This window comes from Palaemon carinicauda, chromosome 6, assembly GCF_036898095.1.
Source record: "Palaemon carinicauda isolate YSFRI2023 chromosome 6, ASM3689809v2, whole genome shotgun sequence".
Taxonomy (NCBI): domain Eukaryota; kingdom Metazoa; phylum Arthropoda; class Malacostraca; order Decapoda; family Palaemonidae; genus Palaemon; species Palaemon carinicauda.
Genome location: NC_090730.1, coordinates 135,054,232 through 135,073,414, shown reverse-complemented (window position 1 = coordinate 135,073,414; position 19,183 = coordinate 135,054,232). Strand labels below are relative to the sequence as shown.

Genomic DNA, 19,183 nt, shown 5'->3' with positions numbered 1-19,183 from the left:
ATCCTGCTCTCCCCGTGTTTAAGCTTGCCTTTATATGCAGTAGTCTGTTTGAGTTTTTGTGAAATTCTTGCTCAGAGCTTCTTGTGTATAAACTTGCTATCTGTTAAATGTTAATTGCATTCATCTCATTTCTGTGTTAACAACCACCTCGCACAATTGTATCTTACTGTTTGATGATATCAAACTATCACAGCAATGATATAAATGGGCTTATGCCAAAAGGGTTCAAGGCCATGATTGTCGCCCTTACACATCGTCCTAAAGAAAGATGGCTCCCTGCGCCCTTGTAATATACAGGCGTCTGAACATGCAGACAGAACCAGATCACTACCCCCTCCTAAACATTGCCAACGTTACCTCCTACTTGCATAAAACGACGGTCTTAACCACGCCTGACCTCTTGAAGGGGAATTATCAAGTACCCATGAACCCAAAAGACTTCCAGAATACTGCCCTTCTGTACATACACCTTCAATTACTCCTGTATTAGCCTTCGTAATGCTGGAGCTACTTTCCAACACCTCAGGGATGTCATCTCAGGGGTCCTCCCCTTCTTTGTATGTTATGTGGACGACATACTTGTGTTCTCTTTCTCCAGAGAGGAACAGCTCCATCTGCTATGCATCATTCTTGACTGCCTACAACAGATCAGCCTTCTAGTTCGGTATGACAAGTGTACCTTTGGCACCAATTATGGAGTCTGCCCAGAGAAAGCAGCAGTCATTTAGAACTTCCCTACCCCCTTGACCGTCAAAGCACTGCAAGAATTCTTGCCAGCCATGGCTGCCACTCTTACGCCCCTCCATGCCTTCCTCAAGGGCAACTCAAAAGACCTGAAGTGGGGTCACCTTCAAGAAGTGGGCTTCTGCAATGCAATGATTGCCCTATTAACTGTTGCTACTCTCAGTTTTCCCATGCCACATGCCCCTCTATTTCTCTCCACCAATGCCAGCAATACACAAGAAGGTGGTCAATAGCTATCCCTGGCTATTGGCCTTCTTCAGTAGAAAATTGTCCAAGGCGGAATCTGGCTAATCTGCCTTTGACCATGAATTGCTGGCAATATATATGGATGTCCATCACTTTAACTACTTTTTAGAAGATATACCCTTCATCATTCGCATGAACTACATACCTCTGGTGCACACCTTCACTCGACAGTCCAACGCCTGGTCCACCCACCCATGCTGATATCTCTCCGTCGTGTCTAAATACAATTGCACCCTTCAACACGTCCCTGGGAAAAGGAATATCATTGGCTGCCATTCACCTGGGATTGGATTAGAATGGCTTGGCAGAATCCCAATGAAAAGATACAGAGTACCAAACATGTATAACATCCTGCACATCTCTCCGTTGGGAAGATGTCTCCCTCGATGATTCTAATGCCACCCTTCTCTGTGACATTAGTCACAGAGAAAGGTGTTTGTTTTTATTCATGGCCTTACACATCCATCCCCCTGATCTACTGCGATGCTACTGAAGGCGAAGTTCACTTGGCACGGCATTGCTAAAAATGCTAAGGACTGGTTCCGCACCTGTACCTCATGCTAAACTTCAAATGTATATCAACACATGTTTTCAGAGTGGGCACCTTTCCTCAACCTCAGGTCTCGTTTTGCCCATATTCACGCCAACGTAGTAGGTTCTCTACCCACATCACAAGGACATTGCTACCTGTTGGCTATCATTGAATCCTCCATTTATTGGCCTGAAGCCATCCCCATACAAACTGCAGCATCCACCTCATGTACATCTGCCTTATTCTCAGGATGGATAGAAAGATTTGGTATCCTTAAGCATATTACTTCTGACAGGGGTTCCACTGTCACTTCTCAATTGTGGTCGTCATTAGTAAATCTCCTGGCTTCACCCTACATCAGACAACTGCATACAACCCTGCAGCATATGGAATGGCTTGATATTTTCATCTTACCCTCAAAGCAGCATTGATTTCCCAATGCAATGACTGAAACTGGTTTACTCAGCTTCCCTGGGTTCTTCTAAGACTAAGGACCACACCTAAAGGTGCCCTAGATGTCTTGGCAGCTAAACTAGTGAATGGTGACACGTTGGTCGTAACTACAGAATTTTTCCCGTTCTGCAACCTCCTTTGACAATCTTCAGCGCCTATGTCATGTTGTGGGAAAATATATTCCATCCCGACAGACTTACAAGCACCCAGTGAAGCAACACATACTGACAGATTTTCACAAGGCATTACATGTTTTCCTGCGCAATGACACTAACAAGTCATCACTAACGTCCCCTTACATGGGCCCTTCCCTCGTGATCCATCATACACTGAAGGCTTTCTAATTAAAAATTCATGGCCTAGGAGACAGTGTCTCCATCGATTGCTCTAAACTGCGTATCTCCTCCAAAATGACTCGCCTACAGTGTACCTTTCAAGAGCAAGGAGCCCTATTTCACATATATGTATTTTAGGGGAAAGTCATGTACTGCAGGTATTTCACACACGCTCGTACGCTGTAACGGTATTTCCATTTTTTTTTTTTTTTTTTTTTTTTTTTGCATATCTCGCTCTTCCCCAGCACTGAAAACACCCATTTAAGGTCGCCTTTTTTGTGAATATTGGTATCGGTATCAATCACTGTCATGCCACCAGTATCAGTATCAGTATCTGTATTGGTATCGGCCTCCACCATGAGATACTATGAATAGTCTGGCCTATTCTTTACAGATTTTCCTCTGTCCTCATACACCTGACAACACTGAGATTACCAAAAAATTCTTGTTCGCCCAAGGGGTTAACTACTGCACTGTAATTGTTCAGTGGCTACTTTCGTCTTAGTAACAGTAGAAGAGACTCTTTAGCTATGGTAAGCAACTCTTCTAGGAGAAGGACACTCCAAAATCAAACCATCGTTCTCTAGTCTTGGGTAGTACCATAGCCTCTGTACCATGGTCTCTCACTGTGCTGGGTTAGAGTTCTCTTGCTCGAGGGTACACTTGGTACACTATTCTATCTATTTTCTCGTTCTCGTCTTTCATTAAAGTTTTTATAGTTTATATAGAAAATATTTATTCTAATGTTGTTACTGTTCTTAAAATATTTTCCTTTTCCTTGTTTCCTTTCCTCAGTGGACTATTTTCCCTGTTGAGGCGCCTGGGCTTATAGCATCCTACTTTTCTAACTAGGATTTTAGCTTAGCAAATAATAATAATAATAATAATAATAATAATAATAATAATAATAATAATCTGGTACCGGTATCGACCAATCAAAAAATATATATATATATATACTCGTTATATATATATATATATATATATATATATATATATATATATATATATATATATATATATATATATATATATAAAACGAGTACCAGTATCAGAGTATCGGCAACTTAAGCTAATCACCTATCATTTTTATTTTCAGTCATAGCTACCATTTTAAATCCTCACATTGAGACAATTCTCAAATGCAAATAATTCATTACTTTACTCCATTTTTGAACAGCTATTTTTTAGTTCAGTGATCTGATTGAACTGATGTTATAATTATCCGGTAATGAAACAAATTACATAGGAGTAGGCATTAGATTTATGATCAGATTGTGTCATTGCCATGGACATAGCCATATTTTAACATGTTCCAAACAAAAAATAATCTTTAAAACACTGTAATATCATATAGATACCACAAAGTGCTCGGCCTGTGCTGTTTACTGAATAGGCTTAATTATGCCTCACACACTGCATTGCATAAACTGAGGAAGTTGAAAAGCCAGTCATCAAATCAATGTTATATTGTTTATGTAATCATTAGAAAGAATTTCTGAAGTATCGGAATATCGGCTAGTATCGATGTCGGTATCGGTTATGTCACTGGTATCGGTATCGCTATCGGTCTAGAAAAAAAAAGGGGTATCGGTATCGATATCGATATCAGCATTCAAAGTGGTATTGGCACATCTTTACTTTATGCATTAGTGTGTTTGATTTTTATTGATATTCTTGCTCGGAACTGCTTGTATATAAACTTTATCCATTGAAATAAGGTCAGTTGCATTCGTCTTGTCTCTGTTAACAAACCACCTCGCACACTCCATATCCGTTGGTTCTTCCGACTATTTCCTCTGTTTCCCCAAACACATATTTCTTTCTTATCCGCCAAGATATTTTCCTCTCTGTTACCCTGTCCAATCTCTTAAGTTCAATCGTTCTCACAATAAATTACTCACCCATATCTTACTTCAAGGTCCCAAACCTTAATTATAGATCTGTTTCTCTTCTTGGGTTTTCTACCTTTCATTTTAAAATCCATCACTACAAGTCAATATTATTTAAAGAATGCCTCCCCCTAAATCACTTTACAGTACATCACATTGCTTTTGTGAACTGCTCCAACCAGGATGTGTTTGGCTTTCCACCCCTCTACATTCATAAGTTGCCAGGTGCTTATCCAACTTCTGAAACCAGGTGTTCATACGTGCCAGTTCAAAACTTGGAGACATATCTAATATAGCCTACTTCCCATCTCAAGTTTTAATGCACGCACACACACACACACACACACACACATATATATATATATATATATATATATATATATATATATATATATATATATATATATACATATATATATACTGTATATATATATACATATATATACTGTATATATATATATATATATATATATATATATATATATATATATATATATATATATATATATATGTATATATATATATATATATATATATATATATATATATATATATATATATATATATATATATATATATATATATATATACACAGTATATATTACGAATTCATGGTGGCAAATTAATGTCTTTACATACAAAAGAATACTGTTTCCGGATCTGGATAAAAAGAATTTTTTAAGGAACTTTCCCAATGACAGTTACTACAGTTATAAATGTAATAATATCATTTTGCAAATGTTTAATTTCAGAGTCGATTTTCCATTCTCTTCGAAAAAATATTTTCGAAGTGAGACTTTATTATAAATGCATATATTATTTAGTATGTCGCACTTTTATTTTTACCCCAGTCAAGGAGGTATTGCAATCGCGTTGGTTTATTTATTTGTTTATGTCTGTGGACATTTGCCTGTGTACAGTATTACGTCAAAAGTACTTAACTTATTTTGATAAAATATTCACTGGAGGTAGACCTTAAGACGTTGACAACCCCATTAAATTTTGGAGCTGATCCGGATCTGGATCCGGATTTGCATTTTTCGTGTGTGTGAATAGAATTACGTCAAAACATTGGACTGATGTTGACGAAATTTTCACCACAGATACATCTTAGGTTATGGGCGAGTCCATTAAATTCTGGAGATGATCCAGATCCGGAGCCTGATTGTAGAATCAGATTTGCATTTTTAATCATTTTAAAGGTAACGTTAACACTACTCGACGGATTTTAACAAAATTTTCACCACAGATACACCTTTGGTCATGGATGACCCCATTGAAATTGAGATGATCTGGACCCGAATCCGGTTTCTAGTTTATTTATCTATTCATTTATATATCTGCTTGTGTATCTGTGGACAGGATTATGTCAAAACTACTTGACGGATTGTAACGAAATTTTCACCAGATAAATCTTAGACCATGGACGACCCCAATAATTTTGAGGATGATCCAGATCTGGTTTCTAGATCTGGATTTGCATTTTTTGCCATTTAAAGATAACTTCAAAACAACTGGAATGATTTTGACGAAATTTTCACCACAAATAGATCTTAGGTCATAAACAATTCCATTAAATTTTGGAGATGATCTGACCCCTGATGCGGATTTTGATTATTCATTTATTCATTGATTTATTTGTCTATGTGTCTGTGGACAGGATCACGTCAAAAAAACTCGACGGATTTTGACGAAATTTTTGACCACATATAGATCTTAGGCACTGGACGACCCCATAATTTAGAATTTCAGAGATGATACGGGTTCAGAATGTAGATCCGGATTTGCATTTTTCGAGAGATAACAACAAAAGTACTTGTCGGGTTTTAACGGAGTTTTCACCACAGATAGATCTTAGGTCCTGAACGAACCCATTAAATGTTGGAGATGATCTGGATTCAGATCCAGATTCTAGTTTATTTATTTGTGTGAGTGTCTGTGGACAGGATTGCGTCAAAACTACTGGACGGATTTTGACGAAATTTTCGCTGCAGATAGGTTTTATGTCATGGACGACTCCATTGAATTTTGGAGATGAACCGGATTCGGATTCTCGACCCTAATTTGCATATTTTGCCATTTTAAAGATCACATGAAAATAAATTGACGGACGTAAATGAAATTGTCACCACATGTAGATCTTAGGTCATGTGCGACCCTAATAATTTTGGAGATTATCCGGATCCGGATTCTAGATCCGGATTTTCCTTTTTTGCCTTGTTAAAGATATGGTCACAGCAAATTGACGGATTTTGATAAATTTCCACCACAAATAAATCTGAAGCCATGGACGACTCCATTAACCAAACATCCAGGTACTCTCTCGTTCTCATTTTCACTACCAAATGCTGTTTCTAATTACTTACCATTAGTAATTACAGATTAGTTATCTGAAATCTATTATGACGATTAGGATTTCCAAATTCAAAGGTCATCCTTCCTGGAATTAAACATATACAAACACACCCACACACCACACATACAGACACACACACACACACACACACACACACACACATATATATATATATATATATATATATATATATATATAAAATCATCAGGCATTGTTAGTCCACTGCAGAACTTCTAGCGACCCATTTTGTTATTCTTTTTATATCCTCTGACTGATTTTGAATAAAGTAAAATATCGCTTGACATCAAACAGCTCTTTTCCTTAGCTGTATGTATGTTTGAATCCCGTGAACAATATCTTGTGGCTTTCTGTAAAAGCTTCAGAAAAAAATTTTGTTTGTTTTTAATTTTCACATCGAAAACAAATATCATGAAACTTCTCTTGTACAAGCCTATGCCATTTCTGAGCCTTCCAATATCCTGGGTCATCAGTCACTGAATATATATCATTTATTCCATCGCCCTTGATATACCGAGAGGAAATTAAAACATTTACCGCCATCAATTTTTCACACCAACTTTGAAAACTATAAAGGCGTAGGTTCATTAGATAAATTTATGTTTTTTTTATATACAATATCTAATAGTTGTGATGTAATTCATTTCAGATAAGTAAACGATAATGATGATTGTTTACAATTGATGTGAAAACATAGAATTTAAAAACAGATGCATTACATTCACCAGGCGTATATACAGAAAATAAGATATACATAACAATTACCAAATTTTGATCTTATGAGGAAACGATTATACAGGGTGATTTAAGCTTTGTTTTATATTTTATTGAAATAATTCGTATGTTATTCGAATCGAAAAGGAAGTGAAGTTTCATAATTCTTCTTACTTTTAATATTGAAATACAGCTATGAATAGCATTTTATTTTCTTTCGACTATTTTGTCAAATTATTTGTTACTAACCCTACTTTTTCTGAAGAAAAGAGCTATATAATTAGAATGCAAATTCTAAGAGTTATTTAAACTTTAAGGCAAAATATTATATATATATGCATATATACTATATATATATATATATATATATATATATATATATATATATATATATATATATATATATATATATATATACATGTATATATATATATATATATATATACATATATATATGTATATATACAATATATACATATATATATATGCATGTATGTATGTATATATATATATATATATATATATATATATATATATTATATATATATATATGTAGGTATATGTATGAGAGAGAGAGAGAGAGAGAGAGAGAGAGAGAGAGAGAGAGAGAGAGAGAGAGAGAGAGAGAGACAGAGAGAGAGAGAGAGAGAGAGAGAGAGATGCTATGTACAAAACTTCGGCTGGGTAAATAGTTAAAAACTACGAACGCTATCTAATATTCATCCCTTAAAGAATAAAAATCAAGTAAATACTCTGTAGACCTAAATATCACCTCCATCTATTCTCCCATAATATTGTCAGCAATAGCCATGCAAACACAGTCAGGGTTCTCTAATCCCAGCCATAATTCTCGAGCTTACTCGAGGTTACTGCGCCGTGATAAACTCTCCCAGGGTTTGGAGGGGTTTATGTCCCGGATTTATACTTTCTCTCCCTGTATCTCTCGAAATAAATATGCCTATTTGCATATGTGTACATGATTTCCAGGCCTAAGCTTTACCGTGCACACACATACACATACACACGTATATATATATATATATATATATATATATATATATATATATATATATATACATATATATATATATATATATATATATGCGTGTGTGTGTGTGTGTGTGTTTATATAGAGACACGTGTATATGTATGTATATATATATATATATATATATATATATATATAAGTATACACACATATACTGTTTTATATATATATATATATATATATATATATATATATATATATATATATATATATACAGATAGATAGATAGATAGATAGATAGACACTTGGATATATATAAATATACATACACATATACATATATGTATTTATATACATACATACATACAGACAGTATATATATATATATATATATATATATATATATATATATATATATATATATATATATATATATACATATATATATATATATATATATATATATGTATATATATATATATATATATATATATATATATATATATATATTCATATATATATATATATAGATGTATATATATGTATATATATATATATATGTGTATATATATATATGTGTGTATATATATATTCATATATATATATATATATATATATATATATATATATATATATATATATATGTAAATATATCTTTTGCACCCCCTTCCTTATATATCTGTGAGTCGGTAACTGGGGGATTTGTCGATTAATGTAGTTGCAGCAAGGAACTGACAGACAAGGTGAACGATGGTATGAAGTTAATAAACTCAGTTAAATTTCGAAAAGAATACTTTCTGAGATTCGGAACGTTATTGCTGTCTGTACATACACACACACGCGCATATATATATATATATATATATATATATATATATATATATATATATATATATATATATATATATATATATATATATATATATATATATGTATGTATAAAGTCTGTGGGTGTATGTGTGGGTGTGTGGTGTGTGATTGTGTGTGTATATGTTGAAGTCCAGGAAGGATGATCTTTGAAATTGGAAGCCCTAAAGCACTCCTATCGTCATAATAGATTTCAGATAACTAATCTGTAACTACTGACACCTTAGCTCAAAAAGTCAGGTTTAGTGTCAGAACTCAGTCTTGCATTATGAAGAAAAAACACATTTTCCAGGACTATTGTCCTTTGTGCCAGATGTTGAAAGAGGTGTAGATTGGGTGATGTCGTAAAACACTCCATACAGAATTAAAACGTCTTCATCATACAATTAGAATCTCCATAAATATAAACAATGAGCTAATCCTAGACGATAAGCCTCATGTTTCTCAACATATGCACGTCTACATTTGTCATTGAACAAGGCTTTATTGATGATGGGACAACAATTCCGTATTCACAAAGATATTCACATGTCAAGTATTTTTATTAAGCTTCCTTTAAAATGGATTGTCATTCACCATTTTTTTTTTCTTTTATATAAATGTCGGTCATATGTTAAGTTGTTGATGCAGACGACAATTTTTTTTTTACATTTTTATACGCTATTCCTCCCATGGATTACTAATTATGATCTGAGTTATCATTTTATAATAACAAATAAATCAATCAACATTAACTCTAAAGACATGTTTATAGTCATTAGATAACGATAATTAATCCCTGTGATAATTTTTGAAAGCTAATGAATTTTGGCTACTTTTTTCATATATTTCCTATAGACTACAGAACCCTCTTTATATAATTGTTAAGCCTTTTTGGTTTTCAATGCAATCAGCTTAAGGAACACTCTCGGAACTTATAGCTCCTCAGGTGAGAACAAATTATCCGTTTGGTAATATATTTCCACTTCAGTTTATTACAATATAAAATTTTTTGATTCTTAAACAATGAATTGTCTTATATACTGTTAAATTTTTTATTCCTATATTATCATATATTAAGTTAAGGAAAGATTTGGTGCTGTTTTATCTTTATTTCAAAGCTTGATTTTTTAGCTGAGTTACTGATATTTATAGTAAATGCTTCACGTATAGTTCCATAGTCATTATTTTGGTGTTGTTTATTTTGTTCTTATTACTTGCAAAGTTTACTGTTAAGGAAAGCAACAATTTCATCAGCGTAAAACATGAAATCAGCTTCCAAAATATCTACCAACTCTGGTCCACGGGTGTCGATCTCATGGTTCAGTGCCTCTGCGTTCTCAAAGTTAGCCTGGAATGAATATGATAGAATAAATTGACAGCGTTTAGAAAAGATAATGCTTTAGCTTTTCAAAAAAATGACAAGACATCAATGGTGGAATGTTATTTAAAGTCTGGCGATGGAAATTACTCAAACGAATCATGATCTACATATACTTTTGATTCACTGACAATGCACTGTTGTACTTCAACACTTCCAAGGCAAAGGTGACTACTCTAAACCTTGAAAGTAATTCCCAGTTCTATAGCTGGTATTGTTTATTAGAAATTTTGACGTAAATTTAAATTCACAAATAATAGTAACATAACATTTCTTTCAGTTTTATTTGAACCAAGAATCAAATTTAATGATTTATCTTGAAAGGTCCTGAGATTTTAACTAAAGGTATCTTAGTCAACCTTTTTCTTGTTTCTATCTAGTTATAGGTAATTTGACCATCCAAACGCATTTTTCATTAAAATTCATACAACTCCTTGTTCATTATGCTTAAACAAGAATTGGTGTTTTATTGTTTATGAACTCTTTACTTAGTTTACTCTGATGGCTGTTTTCCTGGTACCTACAGCAAGGGAACCCTACTCTCTACAGGACCTGCACTGTCATTTTACCTTGTTCGTTCGGAGTATTTAACGTTTCATATCACGTATTGTTCATTTAATGTTAAATTGTCACTGTTATACGATTCACGAAATAACTTTTATGAATAATGAGTCCGACACCCCCAACAGACCTACCTTCTCTCGGTATGTGAAAGACGATGTGTGGGGGGGATGTCATTTCAATGATATTCGCCTTGTCCAAGTTATTCAACCATGTTTCAGATAATACTAGTATGTCCAAATATTTCTCGTTTATCAATTCTCGAATTTGAATAGTCTTATTACCTACAGATTGTATATTTACATAGCCACAGTTTATGACATCCTTCGTAACCATGATCAGTATTTTCTGCTAGTCTTTTCAATTCCAAGTCATAAGCTTTGCATTCTCTAGAATTTACTATGTGGTCACTTGGTTTGTTTAACTTTGTGCAGTTTATACAATTTGACACTTGCGAATTACACTCCCTGGTGGAGTGTCTCCCTGAACATTTCCCGCAGACTTTATCATCATTCTTAGACTTGCAATCTTTTTTAAGATGTCCATACCTCTGACAGTGGTAGCAGGTGATTACGTGGTACCGATGGCGTATGTTATAATTATCCTATCGTAACGAAATGTTATCCCCATTATCATTTCTTCAGTACTACACTTATCTTCTCTTCTATATTTTGGATTTGGTCCTGACAACGATTTCATCTTCATCATCGTACACATTGCATATCATTATTTTTGGTTTTAGTTTTTGTTTGCATCCTCTTCTTTGATCATTTTGTTTGCAAAGTTCACAACAACATTTCCATTCGTTGTTGATCTCGTGTCAAGTATAGGAATATCTTTAAGGTCTTTTTCAACCTCGTGTTTTCTTTCGGTAATTTTAGGTTTTGTATTTGTTGATGTAATTACCAACACATTTTTTTTTCTTTAACTTTGTCAGCAAATGTCGGCTTCTCCGGTTTTGGGTCCATCAATGTTTGAAGTGTTGCCTTAATTGATTCCATATTCATAGCAAAAATATCAACTTTCTCTTTGAGGTGAATATTCTGGGTGGAATTTGCTGCATGTGCGCTAAGGTCCGCAAGTTTGTTTTCCAACTCAGCTATTCTCGTGTCTTGTTCGCTCAAGGCCTCACTCTCATATTCACATCTTCCTTCAAATTCAAATCAGTTGAGAGAGAGAGAGAGAGAGAGAGAGAGAGAGAGAGAGAGAGAGAGAGAGAGAGAGAGAGAGAGTAGCAGTCATTAATAAAATAACTTACGATGAGAGACTCAACAACCAGGTCGATGGTAAGGGTTCCGGGAGCAACGCAAAGCGAGACAGGTTCAAGACTGTAGCTGTCAGCATCGAACTTGAAGGTACCACCAAGATTGTGAGCAGTCAGTCTGGTAGAAATTAGAGAGTTCATAATAGTATATAAGCAAACAGAGGAAAAATCATTTGGTGATATATTCATATTAGTATATAAGCAGACAGAGGGAAAATCATTGCTATCTTCTCTTATTAAGTTTAACTTATCTAGTATTCCATGTTAACATATTTATTCAAGCCAGTTACTCAAGTTTTCCACAATCCATTTCGATACAAAATTCTCAGTTTTCCTGATATCCATTTCTTACCACAAACTGGCTGTTTCTCACGTCTATTTTAAACCCCTAAAATTGAAATCCCTATGCGTTAGTGTCTCTAATTTCATCATACGAAGATAGATATTTGATATTCCACACTTCATTCATGACCCATTTCATTATTTCAAAACCTTTTTTCTGACGCCTCATATGAAAACATTTATTGAAATAATAAACATGTTAGAAGTTTTGGCATACCCCTCTTACAACTAGTTCCATATTTGCACACGTTAACTAAAACTCAGTTTCCTACTGGAAATTTTTCGATTTTCCTCAAACAAAATTAATAATCTTCAATTATCATGCATCTTGAAAACCTTCCTGACTGTCATTCAGTCTGCTTTACTAGAAGTATTTTAAGGTTCATCAGGCCACAGATGCTTCTTTTGTAACTATTTTATATAAAGCATATAGACTGGTGCCATCCTTATCTAACTCCACTTAGCTCTCTCTCTGCCAATAATTGTCTCGTCAGAATGTTTCAGGGAGTCATTCTCTTGGTATTTATTACGCACGCTAACTTCTATCCAATATTGTTATAAAGGCTATATGAGGAATTTGAGTTTCACTTGCCCTATATCTTTTAATGCCCCTTCTCCCTTCAGGCTAAATAACTTTAAATTTAAACCATTTTAACAGTATTGTATGTTCCATTTCGCGTATACAAGGAAAGGTAGATTCCTATGAATGATCAAGGGTTCATGTCTAACAATAACGGACCTTTCTTAGCGGTAACCCAACTGAGAAACAACGGTAACTAACTTCTATACTCAAATGCACAGCAGTAAAGCAAATGCTACCTCCCTCAAACACTAATATGTAGCAGCTAACCTATTCCTCCTTTGGCACAAGTGGTGTAGTGATCTTGTCCCTATTGTTATTCTAACTCTACTTTATATTGCCCTTTTCCTATCATTTGATATAAAGTTATTTCATAAATATCTGTTGCTTTATCATAATCTCAGCAGTTATTATTTTTAAATGGTATAACAAGAGAATGACTTACTCTGCAGCTCCAGCAGCGGAGAGAGGTTCGCCATTCAAGGTACCTTCTACAGTGTAGGCTGTTGAATGGAGATCTACTTTCAGGTGGTTAACGACAACTGTCACCTAAAAAGAGAAAATAATCAGACTTTTAAGGAATGGACCAACCGAAAATGGGAATTTCGGTGTTTCCTATAACATTTTAAATCGAAACTTCAGAACATTAACCTGTAGAGGATATCATAAGAGAATCGATAACATCTTACCTCTTTTGTCAAGACCGGAGGTTCGAAATGGTGGCATTGTACGTTAGCCATTCCAGAAAAAGTGGCTTCTTCGAAGTTGAAGACAAGGCTGAATAGAATGAAGGTAATGTTATATGTAGATAATTATCAAATGAACATTGATCTATTTTCTTATTACAAAACAGAACCCTTTTCTAGATTCTGACTTCTCTTTTAAAAGCAAATGAAAGGTAGCTAAGTAATCCCTTAACAACTCAACAATGAGTACTTAAAGAAAGATTACAGGACGTAGAGAGTAGCTCTAAACCAATAATTTATATTTATAGCCTTTGTTTGAAGGTATAAAACGACATATATTTTGAAATGATTCATAATGAAATGTGCACAGTACTTCGAGTCATGCCTTACTGTGTATCGTCGTGGTCCACTTTAAGGTTGCTAATTGTAGGGAATGTGTGGGGATCATAGGGGGTCCAAAACTTAATGAGCTCCTCAGTGATAACATCTTCAAAAATATTGGCTGAAATGAAATTTTCAGATACATTAAGGAATTTTCGAAATGACAAATACTAATAAACAGGTTTATATTTACATAGACACAGACACAGTCCCCTCTCCTCAGGGTATGACTACACTCTCTTCTCCATACCCTGAGGACAAGGACAGCTGATTGTGACTGATTATATATATATGTATATATATATATATATATATATATATATATATATATATATATATATCCAGACACTTGCTTGAAATGGAATCTATTCTGAAAATATTTCCCTTTTAAATACAGTATAAAAATAATTAAAACATTAATTTTTGGCCCATTAGCCTACCTATCTTTATATATGAACATATGAAGTATATATATATATATATATATATATATATATATATAATATATATATGTATGTATATATATATATATATATATATATATATATATATATATATATACTGTATATATATATATGTGTGTGTGTGTGGATATATATGAATATATATATGTGTGTATATATATGCACATATATATATGTGTGTATATATATATATATATATATATATATATATATATATATATATATATATGTTGATATACAGTACTCTATATCTGTATTATATCAAACATGTAAATATTTAAACATACTTAATGTTCTCCCTTTGATTGTATATATAAAGGACAAAATATGGAGAACTCCTAGGATGAGATGATATTGTTTTCTTGCAGTTCATCTTACAGAAACATTCAAGAATTTGGGATAAATCTAAAAGAATAATATATCCCATCAATGTGGGGCAAATAAGTTGATAGGCAGACTTATAATTCTATCAATAAAATGGTCTTAAAAAGAGTCTTTAACTTACGTTGAGGCTTTGCAAGGGCCAGTGCAGAAACTGCAGCTAAAAGCATTGTCCGAAACATCTTGAAGGATTTATTTGGGTCTTGGTAGATCTATTGCAGAGAGATGAGGATAACGTTGTAATCATTGAAGAGATATATTCATCCTTATGATTATCATTATCCATTAGTATAATAAGTCTTATTAAAAACCTAAATTATCACGTGTAGCAATGACATCATTCGTGAAATTGCCAGCAACCTATTTTAACTTTTATATAAGAAAAATGCAATACTTGAAAAAAAAGAAAGGTAAATTCTTTAAAAATTTCATGATTTGTCAAAATTTCATATTATGAATCGTCAATTTTCCATTGAAAAATTAATAATGTCACATGACATAACTTTTGAAACTCCTCGTTTAGCGGTTTGTCTGAAACTATATTTGGTTTCCCTACTCATATTACGTCTTTGTAAATTATTTTGAATACATTCCGTTGTCTGTATCCTATTCGAAAATTCATTCAAAGATAAATCATATGACTTTGTTATACTTTTTACAATGGAATTACTTATAAATAAACTTATTTTTAGTACTTTACAACTTAAAAAATAGATAATAGGAAGAATTTTTCACTAATTTCAGTTTTATCTATAACGATCATAAATAAGTAATTTTCCTAACTATTTCTTAAATTCTGGACAAAAAAGCTGCACATACTACCATAGGTCCAAATGCATGATAAAATGTTACCAGTGGATAAAAATATATTATTTACCTGGACTCTTAGGAAGCTATGATGCAGACTCGACTGAAACACAATCTGGAGTACAACGAAACCTTAGGAAACAGACCATTATATACTTGATGAAAGCACCCCCCCCCCCTCCCTTTTCTCGATGAGGAACTTTGTACTAAATAAAATAAAAATAACTAAAGAAGCGTGGGTTGTTGCGTGAGAAAGTCAATGTGTGAGATGCAATAATGAATTTATCGGACTGCAGTCGCATACTTTTAAGATTACGTAGTTTTTGTTACTGGGATGTGTCATGGATATTGAGTGTTTAACTTCCTTATTTATTGGTGTATATATGTAACAATAAAATAATTAATCAATCAGTCAATCATTATATATATATATATATATATATATATATATATATAGATATATATATATATATATATATGTGTGTGTGTGTGTGCGCGTGTGTACATATCAAATATATATAAATTTATATATATGAATATATATATATATATATGTGTGTATATATATATATATATATATACACATATACATATGTACACACACACACACACATATATATATATATATATATATATATATATATATATATATATATGTATATGCATATATATACATATATATATATATATATATATATATATATATATATATATATATAAATATATCTATATATATATATATATATATATATATATATATATATATATATATATATATAAATATATATATATATATATATATATATATATATATATATATATATATATATACATATTTCTTGTTGTCCAATTTTTGCTTGATGGCTGCCCTATTTGGCTTTTCTTCTTCTATATGATGGGTATCCTTCTTTGTTTGTTTGAGCTTCTAGCAGAAACGGCTTTGGATAACCTTTGGAGCATTTACCATCTTTCATACATTGAGATTTGTGATTGAATGCACCATAGGGACTATGCACCATTTGTGACATAATGATTTACAAAGAGGAATTTGTCATTGGTAGGGTCTGGCAGCTCTGCTGATATAAATGAATCAGTCTGATTGGAATGTTTATTTGTAGAAATATATTTACATAAACACACATGCACACACTCACACACACACGCACACACACACACACACACACATATATATATATATATATATATATATATATATATGTATATATATATACATATATATATATATATATATATATATATATATATATGTATATATATATATATATATATATATATAAATATATTTATATATATATATATATATATATATATATATATATATATATATATATATATATATATATATATATATATATATATATATAGCACCAGATCCATCCAGATATTTCACATTTTGTAATAATTTTCAATAGTTTTATAACTTTTAAATGGAAAACGTTCGCTATAAGATCAAGTCTTTTGGTGTATCTTTGCCCAGGAAATATTTCATTTTGAATTTCGGTCCATTTTGCACTGAATGTGAAAGAGCTAGAGAGATCTGGTCGACAGTAGGTACGTACATATGTCATCGCATCTTGTGTCCTTCCATGCATATTTCATGGACTGCCAGTAAAACTTGAAGGAAGAGTATACAAATGGCCAGGATTTTCTCCCCTTACGTCATTATTAATGCCTTCTCTTAAATTTATGTAAGCTTCAGTACGTTGTTTTTTTATTAGTTCTAATATATTGCAATCTTTCTGACATCACCTTAGCAAATGTGTCCACAACATATTTGGGGAAAGGGTTCTGGGTTTGATGAAAATGATTGAAAGAATTGTCTCGAATCATAAAATGATATGCATAAAAATCCAAGCATGAAACTTTTTCTGAGATTGACCCCAGTCTGAGGAATTCCAAAATGATAGCCATATTCTCCATTTACATAAATCCAAGGGTACTGTAGAGCATCTTGAGATCTGTGTTTTTCACTAACCCATTTAATAGTGTTATCTCTGCATTTCAAATTAATATCCCTTTTGTCATGCTGCTTATCTCCTTACTAAAGCAACTTCACTACATTTGGGGCCATTCAAACGACTGGCTTGCTCTCTAGAAAGTTTCTTTTATGCATGAGTAACTATTTCATATTCTGTTAAAGGTGCAAATTGTACTACAGATTTGAAAGTTTTCACATAGATATTTCTCAAATGTAACATTTCTTGAAGACTAAGCTTTGTTTCCTTGTTGACATTACACCGCCTTAGGGCTTGGTTTTCTCTATTCGCAATAACATAAAATTGTAAAATTTAATTTTCATCCTCTTCTGGTAAATGATTTCCAATTCTATGATACACTTGACCTTGAGCTTTGAACGTTGGCATAAATCCCCCTTCTGTAACAATATTAGCTCTATAAGATGTCATTTGAAATGTTGAGTTATACTTCTGAATGTACTGAAGAAAATGTTTTGAGTCGGAAGTGGAGCCAATAAGAAGAATTCTTAAAGGTTGTGGCGGTTCTTGAAACTTTACCAATCTAATTTTATCATTAGAACGTCACATGCCAGGAGGTTCTTCATTCCACTTCTCAGTCCTGCTGTAATTGCAAGCCTTCAATATAGAACCAATGTTGATAATTTCTTCAACTGCAAAATCATGCTTTGGATCATGATGAAATGCACCTTCTTTCCTTGGCCTTTTATTAAATGGCTGAAACATTAATTCACGTTGCCTGCTCCTACTTCTCAAAAGTCTTATTTGACGGTTTTCTTGCGATTTCTGCTGCCGAGATATTGCATGTCTCTCAGCATCAACTTTTCTCCTAGTTTTTCGTTGTTCTAGAGATTCTTGAGTAGCCAAGCATTGTTGTTGAAAAATAAAAAAGCATTATAATTAAAATAATTTGTTTTAACTTTCTTCATATTATTGTAAGTGAATCTTGAAAATAAATACAGAGAAAAGATATCAGAGATATTTGCATTTTATTTATGAAGTACGTTATTTAGAAAAAAATATGAAAAAAGTTATAGAAATATACCTTGATTGATATTGCTCTAAGCTTTGAATTTTTTTGGGTCTTCTTCCCCCTTTCCACTAAACTTTGAGCTTTATATATTAGAATATTACTTTTAAAAATTTGAAAAAGTCTAGGTTACCAACCTGCCCGATTACTTGGAAATATTTCAATTTTGAGGGGGTCTTCTGGCCCCC

At 32.6% G+C, this 19,183-nt stretch overlaps 1 protein-coding gene across 1 annotated transcript; it reads right to left on the bottom strand.

The window, feature by feature from the left end:
* Nucleotides 1–10,242: 10,242 nt before the first annotated feature.
* LOC137642656 (uncharacterized) lies at nucleotides 10,243–16,150 on the bottom strand. Its single transcript, XM_068375423.1, has 7 exons — nucleotides 16,042–16,150; nucleotides 15,289–15,376; nucleotides 14,329–14,440; nucleotides 13,942–14,029; nucleotides 13,698–13,801; nucleotides 12,325–12,448; nucleotides 10,243–10,475 (listed from the first exon to the last, which is right to left on the bottom strand). Exons 2-7 carry the CDS (start codon nucleotides 15,344–15,346, stop codon nucleotides 10,338–10,340), a joined length of 624 nt encoding a protein of 207 aa, XP_068231524.1. The 5' UTR covers nucleotides 15,347–15,376; nucleotides 16,042–16,150; the 3' UTR covers nucleotides 10,243–10,337.
* Between the last annotated feature and the right edge of the window lie 3,033 nt (nucleotides 16,151–19,183).